The sequence below is a fragment of the Anoplophora glabripennis genome, unplaced genomic scaffold, assembly GCF_000390285.2.
Source record: "Anoplophora glabripennis isolate ALB-LARVAE unplaced genomic scaffold, Agla_2.0 scaffold209, whole genome shotgun sequence".
Lineage (NCBI taxonomy): Eukaryota > Metazoa > Arthropoda > Insecta > Coleoptera > Cerambycidae > Anoplophora > Anoplophora glabripennis.
Window position 1 is genome coordinate 511,377 of NW_019416332.1, and position 22,808 is coordinate 534,184.

A 22,808-nucleotide genomic window follows, 5' to 3' on the forward strand; every position below is an offset into this window, starting at 1 on the left:
AAGGGGTGACCCCTGTTCAGTTGTACCCCACTGGTTGAACCTTTAAAGCTCATATTTCATGAAATATAAGGCCTACTATCATACATTATATGAACCAAATTTTATTGAGATCGGTTAATAGATTCCGGAGATATAAACAAAAAATCAATTTTTTTTTTGACAACTTCAACACCCTGTATCTCCAAAACGATGCCGTTCCAGACCTATGTTTATAAAGCAAACACGTATTATTTTAAAGAGATCTATTTGCTCTCGAAGTTTCCTGCGTGAAATTCGGACCACCCTGTATACAAAAATGGCATCCGGTTCTCTTTAGTAGCGCAATTGTTGTTAGTCATGACCAACTTTATCCTTTTTCCAGAGTTAGAGTAAAAACTGGTTCTTTCTTTTTTATTAGATAAGTATCACAAACTATATAAAAAGCACAAAACATGTTCTTGTTAATTAAGGTCGAGACCGACTATAATTAAAAAAAAAAAATGCTGAATCTGTACGTCGAAATTCATTATAGCTGTTAAAAAAAAAGTATGCCGCTGGATTCTACGCGAAAAAGAAGTACCTACTAAATGGTCAATATTAAAAAATATCCAACCAACTCCAAAAGTAAAAAACGTATCGAAAATCTTTTGTGGTTTGAGGATATCTCTCAAAAATGTCGTATTCACGAAAACAACCACTTTTGTGCTTTAGTAGTAACTTAACATGACCTAGAAAATGGGATGCACTGTACAAGTAGGTACATCCATAGGTCTATAATATTTTATTTTTGCAGAAATCTCCCATTAGCTATAGCGATTTCCTGTACTCTGGTTACGATAGTGTATGTTTTGACCAACATTGCATTCTACACCACACTTTCTCCTGTCGAAATATTGGGATCAAAAGCTGTTGCTGTCACATTCGCGAATAGGGTGTTTGGTCCATTTGCATGGACCATTCCTGTTTTTGTGGCTCTCTCTACTTTCGGAGCGGTGAATGGAATCCTGTTGACTTCCTCAAGATTATTTTACGCGGGAGCTTGCTACGGACAGATGCCAGAGGTCTTGACTATGATCCAGGCTCAAAGGATGACACCAACACCATCGGTATTAATAATGGTAAGTTTTGAATGTTATTCCTTTAGTACCACGCGGGTCGGTTCTTCAAATAATCTGTGGTATTGTATCCAATTCTGGCCCAATGTGTCTATTTGACAAGTCCATTTATTCCCTTCACAATGTACAGAAGTCTTCTGGGGAATATTTTCCTTAACTTCCTCGTGTCTAAGGTTTATCAAACGTGGACTCTTCTTCAGTTCTTTTGTAGTGTTGACTTTTCTCATACTCAATTAATTGATTCTTTTCTACTGGTGAATTTAAATATTTCATTCACATGAACCAACCCTAGCCCTGAATTTCATTATTCACCATCATTTTTTCCATACATCTCCCAATGCATGCTTAATGGCATAATAGGGAATGCCAAAAGCTTAAGGAATGCCATAAGCTACCTTCAGTCATAGGAAAATCATTCTAGATCATTTTTCTTCATCTTGGATTAACTTAAAAATTTAACTAATTCGAGATAAAAATTTATTGAATTTTTGTACAAATTATTCAGAATTCCAGAAGGTTTATTAAAAGTACAGCCAGATCGTTTCAAAAGACATTTTCTAGCGTTGATTGGTTGCTAAATTTCTTTTGTCATGTATCTCAGGGAAGTGAGTGAGATCTAAACTATAAAGAATGTTACATCTTATTTGTCAATGGTACTCAATAGCTACTGGTATTGCTTTCTAAATACTGGCAGCAATCGACCTACTAATCTATAAGTACTATGAAAGCATAGTTAGTGTCGCACTATTCATCTATGGCCTATCCATGAGATATAGTAAGTTTGAAAGCGGTCTATAGAACAGTAATTTTATTTCCTTCATGTTGGCAATTAAATTTCTGTTTCACCGACTGTAATGTGTGTAATTTTTCGTGAGATTCTATTCAGCTAATCAGTGTTCGCATTATCTCGAACGTAGATGTAACGATTTGTCATTGTTCACTGTAAACGAATAATTAATATCGATGACGCCAAGATTTAGGGAATTTTCGTTATCAGTACCAACCCTGCATTGTTGGTTGCCTAGACTTGACAATTTCGTGGCTTGTAAACATTTTTGAAGGTTCTGTAACTAACTGTTTGCTTGAATCAATATACGTTTCAACATTATTTGCAAAGTATGGGTGCACGAATACCATATTGGTCTAAGTTCAAATGAAGAAAAATAACTTACTTGTCCAAAACGTAAAAATTAAAACTACTTTTAGATACGCGCCTTTACATTATTTCTTATTTATGGGTGCACAAAGATTGTACTGGTCTATGACGATGAAGAAGTATTTGCCCATGATATAAAAATTAAAGCCAATTTGTATTATGACCTTATTTTTCGCTATTATGGAAAATATCGAACTATACATTTTTTTATTGTTATTTATTCCTTTTGGCTTAAAATAAATATATTATTATTGTTTATATTTGCAGAACGGTTTGGAGAAATTGTTTAGCTGCACCATTAAATGGTCCTTAATACTTCCCAGTATTATTATTTAGTCACGATTTAAACTGTTGTAGGTATCAATAGAGAAATGCTTTTTTAATTAAATAGCTGTTGCTGCTGGGAAACCTTAGATTTATGCCACTGCAATATTAGATACTTTAAATCCAATTTAGGTAATCTTACTTGATGTCAGAGCTGATCGTACATAAATATCCCCGTCTTTGCTTTACTAAAATTTGAAATCAATGCCACCAATTGCATTCTTTATTCCAATTTATAACGCAATAGTGTTAAGGTGGGCGTTTCTAAGCAAGTTAGAAACAATATCTTTTCTCCAGGGTATAAGACAACTGACAATACATTCAAAATAAGGAAATAAACGCATATTTTTTACCTCATATGTTTATCTTACGTTTCCTAAATTTTGCACGCCTGTTGAACCTACAGAAAATCGTGTACGTTACTGTAAACATAATCACACCCCACAGAATGCTTTAGGAAACTGTTAACACATGCATTCAGTTATTGAGTATCTACAAATTTGCTGGACAAAACAGGAAAGGTACGTTTTTCTGATGTTTACTCTGTGATCTTTCAATGTGAAAAGTTAAAGGAAATTGCTCTAGTTTAGTGTTATGCTTCGTCATTTCCTGGATGATCTATACTTGTTCTGTCATTGTCTTATTAAAAGTACCATTTCTTGTCCATAAAACGCCAGCCTTTCTAGTCAGCCGCAATAATAAAAATTCTTCGAGCAATTTTATATACCTATAAACATATATGAAAAATTCTTTAGTATATGAAATACATATATGAAAAATTCTTTAGTATACATTCATTATATTTCTCATGGGAAAAGTAAGGAGAATATTTAATGAAGATAATAGTTATACATGAGTGAGTATATTTTGCAGCTTCCTTATTTAAGTCCTCTTTAAATGTTTACTGATCTAGACAAGAATACAGTTACAATTTGTGTTTTTGTGTTTGAGCGATTAATGATAGCATCAGTGACACTCAAGCTTTTTAGTCACTACGTATTTTACAGAATGTGTAGATATATATTCAGACATATTTTGTTATGTTATTTGTTGTATTCGTCCATGAAAAACAACTTTACTCTTTCGACTGATCTGTATAATGGTTCCATATTATAATATGAACTTATAAAGTAGCTGAACTTATTATTATTTGTTTCATTATAGATATAAAACAAAACAAAAACGGCTACGAAAATATTTCACTCTGATAAATCGGAAAATGGAGTTGTAGGTATGTGTATTGATAGATATCATAAAATCGATTGTGCACTTGCCTTCATAGTTACCTACTAAAGTAGTAATAGGTAAACTTCAGGTTTGTATTATCTCTCTTTTTGCATAAAATTATAGAAAATTCACCATCCAGTATCTTGAGAGGCCCTTAAATGAAAAGTGGTATGAAAAAGTCCCATTATTTTCGTCTAAATTTACTACTAACGGGTTGACCTACATTTTTAACACCCTGTATACCTTATTTTTAAGTTCACGATATTTTACATATAACGCCACAAGTCCCAAGTAACTGCCTTCAAAACATCAAACGACTAACGTTATGAATTTCTCCATAGCGTCTTTCTATTTATTGATTAATTTGCCTTCGGTATTTTAATCCTTTCATTAAATAATACATATGTATATTTCGTGGCCTGTATTTAGTTGGCTGTTCATTTGGCCAACAACATATTTTATTTATTTCAATTATGTATGTCCTCAAACAATGTTATTATATTGATGGTAAATTTCGTTTTGTTTCGTTTCAAAAGGTGTCCAAAATGCCATGTTGTAATAATATTTGTAAACAAAATATCCCATTTATTTCTCCCTTTAGCAATTGTAATATTAATTAATTATTATTATAGATAGATTAATAGAAGGTGCCTATAACAAATTAAAATTACCTGAATCACACCAAATTCCACATTGCTGCACTGCACTGCTAGGCAATTTGTCAACCACTCATTAACAACTGAGATTTATTGCCCAGTCGCCCAGTGTGTTATAAGCCGTTTCCTCGCGTGTGCATTATTCAACTGGTCGTATATATTTCTATCACCTCCACGCACGCACGGTTAGTTCGACTAGACCTGTATATGGGTATGGCTAAATCAATATGGAAACAAGTTTTTCAAATATTTCAATGACGAGTTACTGCGTCAGCGACCGAATCTGGTACATATTGCCAACCATATCCCTAAAACTTCTCTAATTTTTAAAGCAGTTAAATTTCATTATGAAATTGGCTGTTAGAAATATGGATCTTAAGTTAAAAAAATGTTAACCCTTACCATATCCCTAAAACTTCTCTAATTTTTAAAGCAGTTTTAAATTTCATTATGAAATTGGCTATTAGAAATATGGATGTTATAAATGAGTAATCTTTTGCAGTTTAAACTGTGTCATTTACTTATTACAATTGTTACAATTTATCCTCTTTCCGTATCAGTAAGTTTACACCAGTACATAATTTTAACCAGTATGCACCACACACCAGTTTTTAGCCTAGATTGACCACATCTGTTAGTTATTTTTATATTTCGCACAGTTTCTGAAATATTGAGAGAGAAACGTTTTTAATTGATATATGTAGAATGCAGGGTGCCCGAAGTCGAATGAGCTACACTTGATTTCCTTGGAAGACAATAAACCAATTTAGGTTAAGTTACATCCGTAGCATTGTTTAGTTAAAAAATTATGGGCATTAAAGACATTTTTCTGTTTTCAATTTGTTAAAAAACTTCAATTTTTAAGATATTTCAATGAAATCTAGTAAAAGTAGAGGAGAGGGGGATGGGGGATAAAATAGCCGACCATAAATATGAGCTTATTTCTTACCTAGAATATAGGAATAGTTATTTTTGGCGTCTTCGGCTACCCTGAAAACCATGCTATGTCAAATTTCCTTAAAATATCTATGAAAGTAACAGTTATTTAATAAAATTGAACTATGATAACTTTCCAAATGGATTCAATTTCTTTCAAGGAAACTATATCAGAACTATTACCCATTCGGATACCCCCTATATGTAGTACTTTTACCTTTATTAATAACTCATTTTCTTATTTGTATTTTATTTTCCAGGCACTTCTGTCGATGTTATATTTAACGGTATCAGATATTGACGCACTGATAAATTATGTAGGCTTCGCTACATGGGTAAGTAACTTTTAATGATTAATTTTTATTTCAGTCAAAACCGTGTCAGAATTTTATTATGGGGAAATAAAAGTTTTAGTAGATTGTTTGTTATGTTGTTGTGTGTTAATTGTTTAATCAATTTCTGTACTTTCTATTTTGTACGAAATTGTGTAAAATTAGTTTTTAATTAATATTCCATTACGAAATTAAATATTGTTTTAAATTTTAAAGAATCTCTATTATAAAAGCTTATTTAAAATTTAAAGTCACATTTCCTTTCAATTCGGAAGTAGTCCTTAACAAAAAATTCAGTTGAATGATACATGTAATTGAAATATTACATTTTTATTTTTGTTTGGATATTTTGTTTCATAAAGAAGTCTTTTGGAAATAAAAAACATCTCTTTCATACAAGAATAGAAAATGAAAGAAGTTGGAATAGCAAGGATATTAGAAAGGTCACATTGCACAAATCGATGAAAATCAGGAAATGAGTCTTTCTCTCTCAGAGATACTTACATAAATAAAGAATAATCAGAACAGAATATGACTTGTGTTATTACTAATACATTTAAAAATTTTTATTATAATAAAACAAAAAATTTTACGTATTGAAAACCACAATTAATTTGTTTTACAGATTAACAATTTTATTAAACATGTATAGGGTGAATTAAATAGGAATGACTCATATTATCTTCAAATATTAAAACTCTCACTAACTTTTTTAAATACTTAGATATTTTGAAGAATCTGGAACATGTTGACAATGAAATGTAAAAGAGATATTGAAACGAAGGTTTTAAAACAGAATTTTAAATTGTGAAATTAATTTGTTTTTTGACTTTGAATCATGTAAAAGTATACCTTTTTCTAATTTTGAAAATATTGGTTTAATTTTCTTTTTTGCCATATTTTTTTTTGTCACTTAGCATATCCTCTTAGATATTTGGTTATTATTATAGTGATGTTGATCAAAGTTTTCACCATTTCTACTGGATTTATAATACAGGGTGATTTCACTTTACAGAAACTACAGGAGTAGATTAGTTGCCAATAAATAACAGTTTTCTCTAAAAACTTTTTTCTGTGGGAGGTGGTACTCGAGGTATAGGTTGTTCAAGTTTCCAAAAAAAAATATGTTTTCTGTCATATCTTCATATAACGCTGAACGTTTTGAATGAAATTTATTACAGTGTATTCATTTAATTAGACCTTTTATTGAATGTAATAGTAACCTCGTAGCATTAACCAGTGGCATGCTACTGTAGGAGCCGCTTCCATTCACAAGAAAAAAATACGCCACTGGCGGATTTTTGTAGAAATAATATACTTAGGTATAGTTGTTACGAATATGGTAATATAGCTCGGAATATAGTATATCTAGACAAGACAGGGCTAAATTTTTCTGGACGTCTATGGATTCCGTAGAATTTATGAGTTAAATGTTTTTATGCGGTTCCAATTGAGATCGTAACAACTAAGTGGTGTTTTTTAATAGTAGCAGCCGTTTAGGAGATAATTTACTTATTTGCGGACCATAATGCCATAATTTTAAAGCACAGAACCGTATGCACTTCTCCTGAAATTTCTCCCTATGCTTTGAACATGATGTGTCACGTAATTTATACTCGAATAGCAATTCGGCGAGTCCGGTATCGGTAAACTAGTCCGCCTGATGTAGAATTGACGGCGGCGCGCTGGTCATCAAAGCAAATCTGTATTGGTCCACTAGGTCGTAAATAATTTTTTTGTATGGTACACGGATTCACTTAGCTTTGACGCGTTGACAGTGCAGTGCAGAGCATTGTTGATATTATTAGCTTTGTTCGCACAGCCGTTCAAACTAGTTCGGGACCGGTCAGAAGCAGTCGTCCAGCTACTTTCTCTGCTACTTCCCACAAGCATAGCATAAAAGAAGTAGCTAGACGATTGCTTCTGACTGATCCCAAACTGGTACGAATAGCTCTGCGAACAAAACTATTATTTGTTCATATTGTTCATATCGTAACCAGTAAAGGGTAATAGTTATTAAAATAAATGTTATCTAGTAATTTAGCGTGGCTCTTTGAAGATTCTTTGAAGCGGAGGACAACGAAATAACTCAGGAAAATCCCCAAATAGTGGAAATGAATTTTGTTGAAAGCATCGAAACAAACTCAATAGTTAAAAACAAAGATTTACACGTCCAAAGTCGATGTATTATATTAAATATAATATGAATATTTGAGAATTGAAAATAGTGAACCATGTGATAAAAAAGTTAGGAAAGATATAAAAAACGACAATTTATTGCATAATTAAAGAAGGATTGATCACCGTACAAAGAGGAAACGGAAAAATACAAAATTAAAGAAAATTTGCGATTTTACCAGATGTACTGCGGCGCACAATTAATTTATAATATGTATAAAGAAAATAAAGTTCCTACTTTAAACATGATAATTTACTTATTTGCGGACCATAATTCCATAATGCGGACCATAAAATTAGTTCACATATTCATTTGTTTAAAATCCATCTGCAAAAATTGATTCTTTTGTCTACATTATCAGCTTTACGATAATCTCGTTTTAGTATTTTAACTAGCTTTGTTTATTTATTCCTAAAACTGCAGTCCTTATGAACACGAGACGAATTGTGGCAAAGAATAAAGGAAAATTGCAATCTGCTCAGGGAAAATCATATCGTGATAAGTTCCTCTATAAATAACCTGATTAGAATACTCGTATGTCAGAAGTGTATCGATGCGGAAGGACTTCGTTTTGGATAATTATTGCCGTAGGACTCGTTACTTAACTACTTACTCGACCTATTTGCTAATTAATGTTATTATTTAGTTTGATATTCTTTCCATAAATTATTTCTACAAAAAACCGCCAGTGGCGCATTCTTTTCTTGGGAAATGTTGGCGGACGCTTTAGTAGCACGTCACTGGATAAAACCAGGAGGTTTTCATCAAATAAATGTATTAATTTATTAGGAAAATTCAATAAAACGTAAAAACAAGCCCAAATATCTCCGAAACGGCTGCTACTGTTAAAAAACACCAAGAAACATGTTTCCTTCAATTAACGTAACAGTACTTCAATGTAACATTATGTCTACAGAAAACCGTCAGTGGCGTATTTCTTGGGAAAATGGGTGGCACCTCCAGTAGCACGCCACTGGTTAAGTCACAAGGTTAATAAAAAAATCAATAAAAGGTCTAATTAAGTGAATATGTTGTATTTTAACACCCTGTATCTGGAATACCGACTCCCGCAATAATAAAGTTTATAGAGCAAACTCTACTTATTTTCTGGTAATTAATCTAGTCCTGCAGTTGCTATGCTGTATTTAAAGTGAAATCACCCGGTATAAAACATTGCTCTGTTAGATAAATTGCAATGGAATATCACATAGTGTTTCTGTTTTGAAAATACAGAGTGTGCCTAAAATATGGTGTCAAACTGAATCACAAAGTAGAACATATTATAATCAGATTCTTTCCTACGTAGGTATCGAAAATGATACATCGCATGGGTGGTAAAAGTGTTCTACCAAAAACACATTTTTACAATGTAAAATTCTGAAATTACACGAAATCCAAAACAAACAATGTATATGTATACATTGGTGGAAATAGGGGATATAGTCGAGGGTTTTTGTTTAAAGTAAACCTTATGGCCTTATCGAAAAAGTGATATACATATTTTCTGAAAGAATGTATCAAATGACACATAAATAATATGTCCTTGATTAATATACAGGGTGTCCCGAAATTCATGCAACAAAATTAGGTCACAGATTCTTAAGACAAATTTAGGAGACCCGTATTTTTTATTTTTGTTAAGTGGCCCCCTCTTTCGGAGTTACAGCCCCCTGAAGTCCGCCCCTAAGAATAATCTTTTTTTTATATCTCAGAACCCTGTTGTAGAAGAATCACTAAATTTGGTACACAGGGGTTTGATGACATGTGGAATCTGATGGTGCTACGTTTTTTGGTGGGGAACTCCCTTAAGACAATTTTTCGTGGGCCCCCTTGTCTTTGGAGCCAAAAAAATTTGGTCGCATATTTAAATTTCTTAAAAATTATCAGTCCAGTAGAAAGCCATTAAATTTAGAAACTTTTTTTGTCTCTTTATACTTTTTTAAAAAACGCAATGTTTTCGAGAAAAATGTCAAAATGTGATCGAAAGCATATCGTGATTCGCCATTTTCCTCAAAAACATTGCGTTACGAAAAAAATATCAAGGGACAAAAAAGTTTCTAAATTCAATGGCTTTCTAGCAAACTAATAATTTTAAAAAAATATCAAATTTGCGACCAAATTTTTCTGGTTCCAAAGACAAGGGGGCCCACGAAAAAGTGTCTTAAGGGGGTTTGTCGCCAAAAAGCGTAGCACTGCGAGATTCCACATGTCATAAAACCCCTGTGTACCAAATTTAGTGATTTTCGTACAACATGGTTTTGAGATATAAAAAAGACTTCTTGGGGGCAGATTTCAGGGGGCTGTAACTCCGAAAGAGAGGGTCAGTTGGCAAAGAGAAAAAATACGGGTCCCCTAAATTTGTCTTAATAATCTATGACCAAATTTTGTTGCATGAATTTCGGGACACCCTGTATAATGTATTTAATATTAACATTTTGCGACTATTATTATTTATAAAAATTATTTTTGCATGAATGTTCTTAATTTTATTAGTGTAGTGTGAGTAAAATTACGAACAATCTAGGACGCCTCGAAAATGGTGCTTATTTCAATATTGAACGAGAGTAGGTACCTATCCTTTTTTTATCTCATTTGAAAAGTTCTATTAGAAAATATATTATCTCCAGAATTACAAATTCTTTATTTTGTAAGAAAATTCTGGATTGTATTCTGTATCTCGGCCATTGCGTGAGCCCAAAAATTATTTCCTATATCAGATATTAGATTATTGCTATTGACTGTCTGAAGCCCTGCTGAATTTCATTTATATCTCATTTGTATCTCCTGTATCTTTTATATATTCGCGCGACTTTACTTCTAAACCATGACAATCTTTATTTACTTAATCGTTACCTATTATTAAATTTCAGTTAAGTATTGGAGTAGCAGTACTGTGCCTTCCTTGGTTGAGATGGAAGCAGCCGGATCTAGAACGACCTATTAAAGTGAGCCTTTTCTGGCCAATACTTTACCTACTCTGCACAATTTTCGTAACTGCCGTACCAATGGCTGCCAGTCCGTATGAAACTGGAATGGGTGTACTTATGATTTTGTCCTCGGTTCCAGTTTACTACATTTTCGTTTACTGGCCCAAACCAAAGTGGTTCCAACAAGGTTCTAGCAATGCCACCATGTTCCTTCAGAAAATATTTGTTGTGGTCGGCAAATCGAAAACGGCGAAACTGTGAGCGACGAAAACATATCTTTAATTATTTATTTAAGGAATGTCTATAATTGTTAAGAAATTTATGGCACCAAAGAAACCAACGTATTTATTTTCGATTTATTCGATTCTATTTAATAAAACTGACCAACCACTTCTAATTATCTACGTCGGTTGGATGTCATGTAGATATAATATATTGGATGGTCAGGATTATTTATACACGGTATATCTAAACGCTTGACCAACTTTTAATGGTGAATATCAATTCTTCAAGTTGGTTACAAAAACACGCATGTAAATATTTTTGCATACTCAGGTAAATTTGTTGAATTTGAATAATTTTTACTGGAGGAATATAATTCTGGTTTAAAACAACATGATGTTTATAGTTGCTGCACCACATTTTGTAATAACACTCTGGGCTGCGGTATCATTTTTCGTTCCCGCAGAATTTCCTCGAGAATTTTGTTTGAAAATTGATTTTTATTTTCCACAGTCTTAGATATATTCCTCAGCTACAGAGGGTGAACGCCACCTATTGTACCTTTTAAGGCCTAAGATAAATCTGTTCCTTGGTTTGAAAGAATAGTGGCACTTCGGAATGCGTGTCCAGTATAAGTTGATTGAGCAGCAATTTTAAGCAATGTGCAATTTTACTGGGCCAACTTCCTGTGGTATTTTTACCCACTACCTGGTTTGTGACCTTCCCATCTCGCATTTCCAAGAATAAGTGAGCTAACTTTGCCTGTTTTGGTCGTAGTGCTAGAAATTCTTTATAAAATTCCAAATTATTAACTGTCTCGTTTGCCTGATTGGTTATTGCAAACGTTCGTGATATATTTTTAGTGTCGGGAATATTTACTGTTATAAATACACGTTTATCTTCAATGTCATTTATTTTCATATTATGTATTTCTTCCCTTCTGCACGCCCCTGCTACTCCAAATATTATTCCTACTTTTATATTTAAATAAACTTCATCAGAAAAATTATTTAAAAACTTGTACATGTGTTTTCTGATAAAGATTCTTGATTTCTCACTTTATGTCCAATATATTTGCTCTGCAATTAACGTAGCATATTTTGAAACATCAACAGTGTTAAAGAAAAATATTGTGGCTTTGAGCAGAGTATTCAGACCATAAGCTTCCTGGAAACTTTAGGGTTTCATATCTTGAAACAAAATAGGCTAGCATTACCTTTCCTGTGATATTTTCAAATTTTTTCTTGTTACACCATGCTGCAAATAGCTAGAAGATTTTCTGATATCTCTCTTTGTCATAACTTACAAGAAGCTTGAGCAATGGTAAAGATATTATCTTGGAGAAATTTCTAATGACAGCAGATGTCACTTGACAATAAATATTCGATCTCATAGTAACCAAAGCGAACACTTCATCATGTTTGATTTATACAGGGTGTTTATTAATTGAATGCCGATACTTAAAGGTGTGAATGCTTGGGTCATTTTAAGAAGAAAACTTAATATCAACATATGTCCTAAACCTCTTAATTTTTGAGCTACAGGGTGTTACAGTTTTAAGAAAAAATTTACTTTTTTATTATAATTTTCTTATCACTCCAGATATTTTTATGAAATTTTGTACACACCTATTAATCATTAAGGAGCATTGTTTGATGTAAAAAATGTTTTAAAATCTTTGCCAATGACGTCCGTACGAGGTTTGAACTAAACATTTTTGAAGAAAAAAATGGTACGCCACTGCTTTTTCTAAAAACTAAAATTATTTTTAAAATCTCCATTTATTTTACAGCAAATTCGGTCCCTAGACTTACTCTCGTACGACGCACCATTTGCACGTAAAAAAATGAAAACCAAAAAAAGTTTTTTCCCCAAGTTCATTGAGACTGCTTTTGATATTTTGTTGCCATTTTGTAGACACCCACCATGCGTGGAAACACTTTTTGTGGGGCAAAAATTAATTTTCTACTTTCACAAATGACGTTCACGTAGGCATAATATTAAATGTTTGGATAGAAAAAACGGTAAGCTCATTAAATGCCCCCTTAAAGCAAATGAAATAAAAATTAGTAGGCTGGGTAAAGTGCCATAATTTTTTACGCTTCTTTTCGCAATAAAGTTGACATTGATTTTTCATTATTAAAAAATTATTAGAGTAGGAGGTAAAATCTCATAAAAAATGGTAAATTTTACAATCGGTGAATTAGCTGACATGCATTTTACTTATGGGGTTGCCGACGGAAATGCATACGAAGCCAGGAGGATATACCAAGAGCGGTATCCAAATCGCGTACTACCCGATCCGAGAACATTTTCTGGGATTCATAGACGTCTTCACGAAACCGGAAATTTAAAAGTAGACCACAGTGCTAAAGGAGTCCCTGAAACAGTAAGAACACCGGAACTTGAAGAAGGAATTTTACATGAAATTGAGGAGAACCCCGAAACTAGCACGAGGAAAATCGCGGCAACATTTAATGTTTCACACGTACTTGTTTGGAAAATTCTTATCGAAAATTTGTTATATCCATATCACATTGAAAGAGTCCAGGCATTACTCCCTAGAGATTTCCCGTTGCGCATTAATTTCTGTGAGTGGTTTCTTCAAAAGCTGCTGGAAAATCCGTTATTTGACAGGTACATTCTTTTTACCGATGAAGCTAGTTTTTCTCGAAACTCAATACGAAATTTCCATAATAACCATTTGTGGGCGGATGAAAACCCTTTTGCAATTGTTGAATCAAATCATCAAGAACAGTTTTCAATAAATGTTTGGGCTGGTATTATTGACGATTATTTGATAGGCCCATTTTTTCTCCCAAGAAGATTAGATGGACAATCGTATTTACACTTTCTTGAAGAAGATCTGCCGCCAATGCTTGAAGACCTTCCTCTTTTATTAAGAAACCAGATGTGGCTAATGCACGATGGTGCGCCTCCACATTTTAGCTTACGGGTGCGTGAATTTTTAAATCACAACTATCGCGATCGGTGGATAGGCCGCGGAGGAACGCAGTCATGGCCGCCCAGATCTCCCGACCTTAATAGTTTAGACTACTTTTTCTGGGGTCATCTGAAAAGCTTAGTGTACGCAGTGCCGATTCAAACCGAAGAAGAGTTACGAAATCGTATAATAGTATGCTGCCAAACCATAAGAGACACCCCAGGAATTTTTGAAAATGTACGTCAGTCTATGCGAAGAAGAGTAGATGCTTGCATACGTGTGGGTGGAGGACACTTTCAACAACTACTGTAAATACATAATAAATACATTATGACACTTTACCCAGCCTACTAATTTTTATTTCATTTGCTTTAAGGGGGCATTTAATGAGCTTACCGTTTTTTCTATCCAAACATTTAATATTATGCCTACGTGAACGTCATTTGTGAAAGTAGAAAATTAATTTTTGCCCCACAAAAAGTGTTTCCACGCATGGTGGGTGTCTACAAAATGGCAACAAAATATCAAAAGCAGTCTCAATGAACTTGGGGAAAAAACTTTTTTTGGTTTTCATTTTTTTACGTGCAAATGGTGCGTCGTACGAGAGTAAGTCTAGGGACCGAATTTGCTGTAAAATAAATGGAGATTTTAAAAATAATTTTAGTTTTTAGAAAAAGCAGTGGCGTACCATTTTTTTCTTCAAAAATGTTTAGTTCAAACCTCGTACGGACGTCATTGGCAAAGATTTTAAAACATTTTTTACATCAAACAATGCTCCTTAATGATTAATAGGTGTGTACAAAATTTCATAAAAATATCTGGAGTGATAAGAAAATTATAATAAAAAAGTAAATTTTTTCTTAAAACTGTAACACCCTGTAGCTCAAAAATTAAGAGGTTTAGGACATATGTTGATATTAAGTTTTCTTCTTAAAATGACCCAAGGATTCACGCCCTTAAGTATCGGCATTCAATTAATAAACGTGTATATTTTTACATTAAATTTATTCTATAATTGAGCATGCAAAAAACGTCATAAGCACTGCGGTCATTAAGTGCCTTACTGATGCAGGACATATCGTCAATCAGTAAAGATCATTTACTGACTTTAATAAGTACTTAACGCGAGTACGTGAAATATTATTTCTACTTCAAGAATAAATTGACGTTATAATGCTACTAGCAAAAACTGCCTGTACATGGCATTTTCCTATTTCTATCTAAAAATGCACATGCAGCATTATTATCAATATTATTTAGAGTTGCAATTTAAGTGAAAATCGCTGCAATTATCTTATATAATATTTTTTTTGCTATTTTGTAATGTAGAATCCGTTAAAGTTTGGTCAAGCATTTTACTTTCACTTTGTATAATATACAATACCACTCTTACTTTTTTAATGTTATTCAAAATTTGTTTCTCAATATCTAAATAAAATTATTACTGGCCGTAATCTTAATAAACGGTTTCAAATATCTAAAACAAAATAAATTTTAAATTGTTTCTTGACTTGGGACATTGCCTACATGGACAATAATAGTTTGTATGCATATACCTCATGTAAAATTTAAAAAAATATTATCTATGTGACTTTGTGTTTATTTATTAAATTAATTTTTGGAACAATCGGAATTCTAGTTTATTTTATCACCCTTTCGAGATTGAGAGATTTATCCTTAAACTACAGAATGTAATTCGAATGAACTTCAAATTATCAATGTGAAATAACTTAAAAAGTAGATATTTTTTTTTAGATACGGAATATATGCATATGACAACATAAATTGAAGATATATCACTTTTGAATGCTATTTGTACTTATTAAAATGAAGCAAAAAGTTCCTACGAATTAATGTCATGCAGTGTAAAAAAAAACCTTAAAAGAAAAGGAATGGATGGTAAATGAAATTGAGAAGCAAAACATGTTTTTTTCTTTAACAATACATTAGAGATAAGGTGTTGCAATCATTTTCTGTGTCAATACAGGCTCTATATCTTAATGTGTGCCCTCTCAAATTGTGTTGCATCGTTGTTCTATTTGCTGTAGTATAACTTGCAAGTTCTTAACTGATTCTGGATACTCCAAACTTTTAAGGTACCTAACCTCAATTAAAGACAATGAGAAATGAGGAATACCAATGTGTCTGACGTTCAGTTGCACGTCTACAAGTATTGGAGGTAACACCTCGCAAAAATTTGTAAGATTTAAGTAACTACGCGACAACAGACCTATTAACCTGTTTCCCAGAGTGCCAATACAGACATTTAAACTAAAGCTTTGTTAATATTTCATCAAAAGCATGTGGGTGGATGCTTGTCAGCCCAAATGTTGTGTTATAAAAGTAGAAAATTCCATTCCTTGAAAATATTAATGCTGACAAATTACAATTTTTAGCTATCGTGTTTTATCAAAACTTATTCATAAAATGCTAATCTAATACGATGGGCTGAGTACTTTGGATTTGGCAAGGGTACAATAATAGCTATTCCCTAAGGGTTCTACAGACAAGAGGATGGCTAAAGCTACATGTACCGCAATCTACCAAACTCTACTTCCAAGGTATTCTCCCACTTCCTGCAAATATCTACTACGTGTGTAGAAACAGATCCAGGTTTTCTAGAGTTGATAGAGTTTTTATCAAAATTTTCATTGCTTCGGAGCCACTGATGAAATCTGGTGAGTATTTGAGGAAAATAAACTGGACGGTTGGGAGGATAAGCCTCAGCATACAGACGCCTAAGCTCAAATCCATTATCATTCGCAAGTTCATACAAAAAATTCATGTTTGCTATTTATGCATTGATGATCAACAATGACACTACGTAGGTATTACTAAATAACATTATAACATAAGCAAACAATCAAGATCAAAGTGTACCTAAAACTTATAACGAAATTATTTGGAAACAGGAAAGTTTCTCTCTTCTGCTCTTCTAAATTTTAGAAAAGGGATTATTATTTTCTTAGACAAATGTTAATGTAAGAAAATTTTCTTAACTTTGTACGAAGAAAATACTAGGTTTTTTACGTATATAATCATGTATTATTCTAAAGGACCTCGCACAGACCTTATGGGAATTGACCCTCGGTTAAGATCACTGTAACTGAAATATGTTCCCCACGACCTCCTGATCAAAAGTTCTCATGCCCACAAGGCACAAGGCACAAATTTCTAGACATCAGAGGTTAAAATACCCTTTTTTGCAGCTTGATGCTCATATATTATACCGGCAGATTCAATCTGGAGACCTTTGGTTGCTGATTTCAGATGGTACTGACAGACCCGTCAATGAAAAGTTGACAACTTTAAAAAACTATCAAAATAAATTCAAATAAAGAAAAGGTTACCAAAACGTGGATGTTTTCTACTTTTCTTAATCCGATACCTTACCATTGAAAATAGGTTAGGACTTAAAGGCAACAGTCATGCGCAAACGATTTATATGCTCCCACGCAAGCGCAGTTAGTACAAAACTGCCACAGACATGCGCAGTTGGTATAAAATTGTCACAGACATGAGTAGTAGATGCCAAATGGTCGTATAGGCACGGGTTTTGTCTACGACTCAATTAGTATACAAACTTTTCAAAGGCGTGAATGTGCAGGTCAACAGAATCTGTATATTATCAAGGACTAGCTGACCTCTCTCGCTTCGCTAGGCTTTTTGGAAGATACCTACTTGGGTTGAAGGAATTAACCCTATTATGTGTCAGAGTGGATCTTAGTTAATCGTTTACACAAAATCAAGTCAGTCAACAAAATTTGGTCACAGATACTTAAGACAAATTTAGGGGAACCGTATTTTTTATTTTTGCCAAGTGGCCCCCTCTTTTGTAGTTATAACCCCCTGAAGTCCGTCCCTAAGAATAATCTTTTTTTATATCTTAGAACCCTGTTGTACGAGAATCACTTTTGGTAAACAGGGGTTTTATGACAGGTGGAATCTGATGGTGCTATTTTTTGGCGGGAACCCCCTTAGGACAATTTTTCGTGGGCCCCCTTGTCTTTGGAGCCAAAAAAATTTGGTCGCATATTTAAATTTCTTAAAAATTATCAGACCACTAGAAAGCCATTAAATTTAGAAACTTTTTGTTTCTTTATACTTTTTTCGTAAAACGTCGAGAAAAATGCAAAAATTTGATCGAATGCATATCGTGATTCGCCATTTTCCTCAAAAACATTGATTTTTACGAAACAAATATCAAGAGACAAAAATGTTTCTAAATTCAATGGCTTTCTAGCATACTAATAATTTAAAAAAAAATCAAATTTGCGTCAAAATTTGTCTGGTTCCAAAGACAAGGGGGCCCACGAAAAAGTGTCTTAAGAGGGTTTCTCGCCAAAAAGCGTAGCACTGTGAGATTCCACGTTATAAAACCCCTGTGTACCAAAGGACCCCGCACAAACCTTATGGAAAATGGCTTTCGGTCAAAATGGCTGAAATTGAAATATGATATAGCCTTCCTGAGCAAAAGTTGTCATGGGTCCAAAGCGATCCTATGAGTAGATTTAAAGATATAGAGCTTTGAAGCTAACGATTTCATAGCACGGTGCTGAATATAAGTGCAGGATAAGTGTATGTATATCTCCCTTTCTCCGTATATACAGGGTGAGTCAGTTTTTTGTAGACAAACTTTAACAGGAGATAGAACACATGTTTTTAAAAAGAAAAGTTCCTATAAACATATGTCGTAGAAGGCTTCGTTTCCGAGATACGGGGTGTTGAATATAATTTTTTGTTATATACTCAAATACAAGACTTTTATAAGTTGAAATCTGTTACATTACATACATACAATACATTATTGTGCAGTTGCCAAAAAGTTTTAAGAAGTTGTTAATTAAATATTGTTATAAATTCAAAAAATTTCTCCATAAACATTAACATCAATGTTCATTCAATGTTTTTTTTTTGTAATTTAGTTGCAGTAGGTACATTAGTATTTACGCAGCACATAATAAATAAGGATTGTTAAAATTAGTGTACTAAACAGATTTCAACTTATAAAAGTCTTGTATTTGAGTACGACTTGATATAACAAACATTTATTTTGACTACATTGGAAAGATATAAAGAATAAGAGATTTCGGCTCTTTAGAATCCTTAACAAACCATATTTCGGTAGGTTTCGTTGAAAGAATTAAATATTTAGCCGATAATTGATAAGCAATAAATTAATTTAATACATCAAACACTAAAAATCAAAATAACTCGGAAACGCACAGGAATTTCGAAACAGAAGAAGGGACATTATTTTTGTTAAACTGTATGCAGATAATGAAAATAACAGTTTTTTTAAAGAATATTCATTGGCGTAGATGTTCTGTTTAAGAAAGGGGTTGAGCACCCCCTCCACTCCGCCACTGTGCAAGTTTTTGAACATTCTTACTGCTTGTTTTATGCCCCTTAATCAATAGGCATTATCCCCCAAACATGAAAAAAATCTAAGAATTCATTTATAAGTTATAATGAAAATTCGAGAAAAAAAAATTATATTCAACACCCTGTATCTCAGAAATGAAGCCTTNTTTTTTTTTTGTAATTTAGTTGCAGTACATTAGTATTTACGCAGCACATAATAAATAAGGATTGTTAAAATTAGTGTACTAAACAGATTTCAACTTATAAAAGTCTTGTATTTGAGTACGACTTGATATAACAAACATTTATTTTGACTACATTGGAAAGATATAAAGAATAAGAGATTTCAGCTTTTTAGAATCCTTAACAAACCATATTTCGGTAGGTTTCGTTGAAAGAATTAAATATTTAGCCGATAATTGATAATAAATAAATTAATTTAGTTATCAAACAATAAAAATCAAAATAACTCGGAAACGCACAGGAATTTCGAAACAGAAGAAGGGACATTATTTTTGTTAAACTGTATGCAGATAATGAAAATAATAGTTTTTAAAAAAAATAGACATTGGCGTAGAAGTTCTGTTTAAGAAAGTGGTTGAACACCCCCTCCACTCCGCCAATGTACAAGTTTTTGAACATTTTTATCGCTTGTTTTATGCCCCTTAGTTAATAGGCATTATCTCCCAAACATGAAAAAAATCTAAGCATTCGTTTAAAAGTTATAATAAATATTCGAGAAAAAAAATGATATTCAACACCCTGTATCTTGGAAACGAAGCCTTCTACGACATATGTTTATAGGAACTTTTCTTTTTAAAAACATGTGTTCTATCTCCTGTTAAAGTTTGTCTAAAAAATCTGACTCACCCTGAATATACGGAGAAAGGGAAGATACATACACTTATCCTGCACTTATATTCAGCACCGTGCTATGAAATCGTTAGCTTCAAAGCTCTATATTTTTAAACCTACACATAGGATCGCTTTGGGCCCATAACAACTTTTGCTCAGGAAGGTGAGAGCTATATCATATTTCAATTTCAGCCATTTTGACCGAAAGCCATTTTCCATAAGGTTTGTGCGAGGTCCTTTAGTAATTCTCATACAACATGGTTTTGAGATATAAGAAAGACTTCTTAGGGGCAGATTTCAGGAGGCTGTAACTCCGAAAGAGGGGGCCAGTTGGCAAAAAGAAAAAATACGGGGTCCCCTAAATTTGTCTTAAGAATCTATGACTAAATTTTGTTGCATGAATTTTGGGACACCTTGTATTAGATCTATGGTCTGTGCTATATGGGAAAGTAAACGTATATCAAGAATGAAGGAAAATATGAAACAGGAAATCGAGGGTAGCTTTTCTTAAAATTTATTACATACGATCTGCATGAGTAGGTATAGCAAAGAATCATGTACAGAATACAAAAAAAGACCAGACTGTTTTATTCGCACTAGACGCATGTGAACAAATTTTTTCATTTGTTATTTTAGAATCATATTTTATTATAGCGGGAACAATTTTGCCACTGTGGCAGGGGCAATTCTGGTTTTGATATTATTTTAGTAACAGATATGTTATTCTTTGTGACTTACAAACATATTTTTCGTTTTAATAAATAACACTAAATTGAACGGATTAGACTTTAAAGATTAAAAAATTGGAATAAAAAATGACATTACATTATGTCATCGACTTTGCTCCATTGACCCAATATGTATTATAATTTATATATGGTAATAGGCATTTTGAGAACAAGAAATAATAGAAATATAAAAATAACATTATTTATTAAAAAAAAAACAGAACGAGGTCAAATGAAATAAAATTTGAGGGCACTTTAAACTGTTGGATGAATAGGAATCTTTTATATAAAGTCTAGATTATAATGCAATTTTATCAAAAATATTTATAACCATAATTGATAGAACAAAATATAATTCGATATATAAGTTATATAAGTCTATAACTGAGATAGACAGAGGTATGATTTGATGAAAATTTTCTGAACTAAATTATGTCTTAATGTAAAATGATATATCTAACAATGAATAATAATTATAATAAAGGTTAACCAAATTGCATGAACTACAAAATTCAAAGCTGATACATTTTTCCATTTTTGATATTTTCTGTAATCTAATTTTGATGATTAACAAAATAAATGATTGTAATATGACACAATGTTAAAATTTAATTTAGTTTCAGATAATTTAGAAAAGACAACCCATCACTGCAAAGGTGTTTGAATAATATTCACAATCTATCACTGGCAATTATCCTTTGTTTTATTATTGACATCCATCACTGGGAACTTATTTATGCGGATCCATTGTTGACGGTAGAAACACCCCTTTTGTAGGGATAGAAAATAGTGTAGTTCTTAGAATAGTCCCGATCTAGAGGTAAATTCAACCTATCAGATGCCAGGAGAGCAGCTCCTACACCCATTTCCGTTTTCAGTCGCATGAGCGACATTTCTTCGATTTTAGTATTACTTTCTATCCAACTCACAAAACCAGACCTAAGTAAATCCCAACTTAACCACACCGAACCCACACAGAGTACATGGATTCCCCCTTCCTTGTTCATCAGTTCTGGGGCGGCTTTGGGTATAACCGCGTTTATGTTCCTGGCCAGGAATGTACCGGCTTCTGAAAAGATACAGAGTGCTAGTTCGTCGCCGCCTCTCGCCAGTTCAGCGAGTTTCTTGCAGACGGACGCGATATGAGCTTTGTCGAAGTTCTTATAGAAAGAGTCGAGGATGTCCGCCTGGGTTTTTATCTTGAAATGTTCTTTCACTAATTGCCAAACCCTGTCTATTGGAAATGGAGCCTTTTCAAAGTTGTCCAAGTCGTCGAAACAGTATTTTACGGCCCGATGGGAAATCTTGAAAGCTATAAAAGAAATAATATTGGTTATTAGTAGATAAGTAAAGCAAGGCAATAGTAAAATAATTACTATGCCTAAATGAATTTAAAGTTTCCTATTTATAAAATAGTGTATATGAATGACACTGTGACAAATAGAAATTAGTAAAATTGGTATTGGGTTTGAAAAATATTTTAGATATTTCAAGTTTCAAATATATTCGTAAATGCCACTAACAGAGTAAAACACAAATCAAAACTATAATTTATTCCTTTTTTAGGTGCTATTAAAAAAATATATATTATACAGGGTGGGCCACCAGTAACGCCTCGGTCGCTAGTGACCAAACGGCAAATGTTACAGAAACCTGTATAGGTGGGTATGTGTAGGTTGATTACGGCTACATTTTAAAAATATTTTGAAATATACAGGGTGTCCAAGAAAAGCGTACCATATCAAAGTTATATTTTTTTAAATGGAACACCCTGTATTTTACTGCATTTTTGAAAGCACCGTAAAAAAATGGTGAACTTTATTAAAGGTTCTGCACACCTAGGACTATCTTACTTTTTGTTGAT

At 32.8% G+C, this 22,808-nt stretch overlaps 2 protein-coding genes across 2 annotated transcripts in view; one reads left to right on the forward strand and one right to left on the reverse strand.

The window, feature by feature from the left end:
- Window positions 1-12,078, forward strand: part of LOC108906029 (Y+L amino acid transporter 2) — an 81,824-nt gene extending 69,746 nt beyond the window's left edge. The window contains exons 6-8 of the mRNA XM_018709171.1: window positions 773-1,097; window positions 5,654-5,728; window positions 10,775-12,078. Of these exons, the coding sequence (XP_018564687.1) occupies window positions 773-1,097; window positions 5,654-5,728; window positions 10,775-11,092 (718 nt within the window). The 3' untranslated portion in view covers window positions 11,093-12,078. The remainder of the gene's footprint in view (window positions 1-772; window positions 1,098-5,653; window positions 5,729-10,774) is intronic.
- A 9,056-nt stretch (window positions 12,079-21,134) lies between these two features.
- LOC108906028 (N-acetyl-D-glucosamine kinase) overlaps window positions 21,135-22,808 on the reverse strand; it is a 50,648-nt gene continuing 48,974 nt past the window's right edge. Inside the window, exon 4 of the mRNA XM_018709170.1 lies at window positions 21,135-22,256. Coding sequence (XP_018564686.1) covers window positions 21,679-22,256 — 578 coding nt within the window. The 3' untranslated portion in view covers window positions 21,135-21,678. The remainder of the gene's footprint in view (window positions 22,257-22,808) is intronic.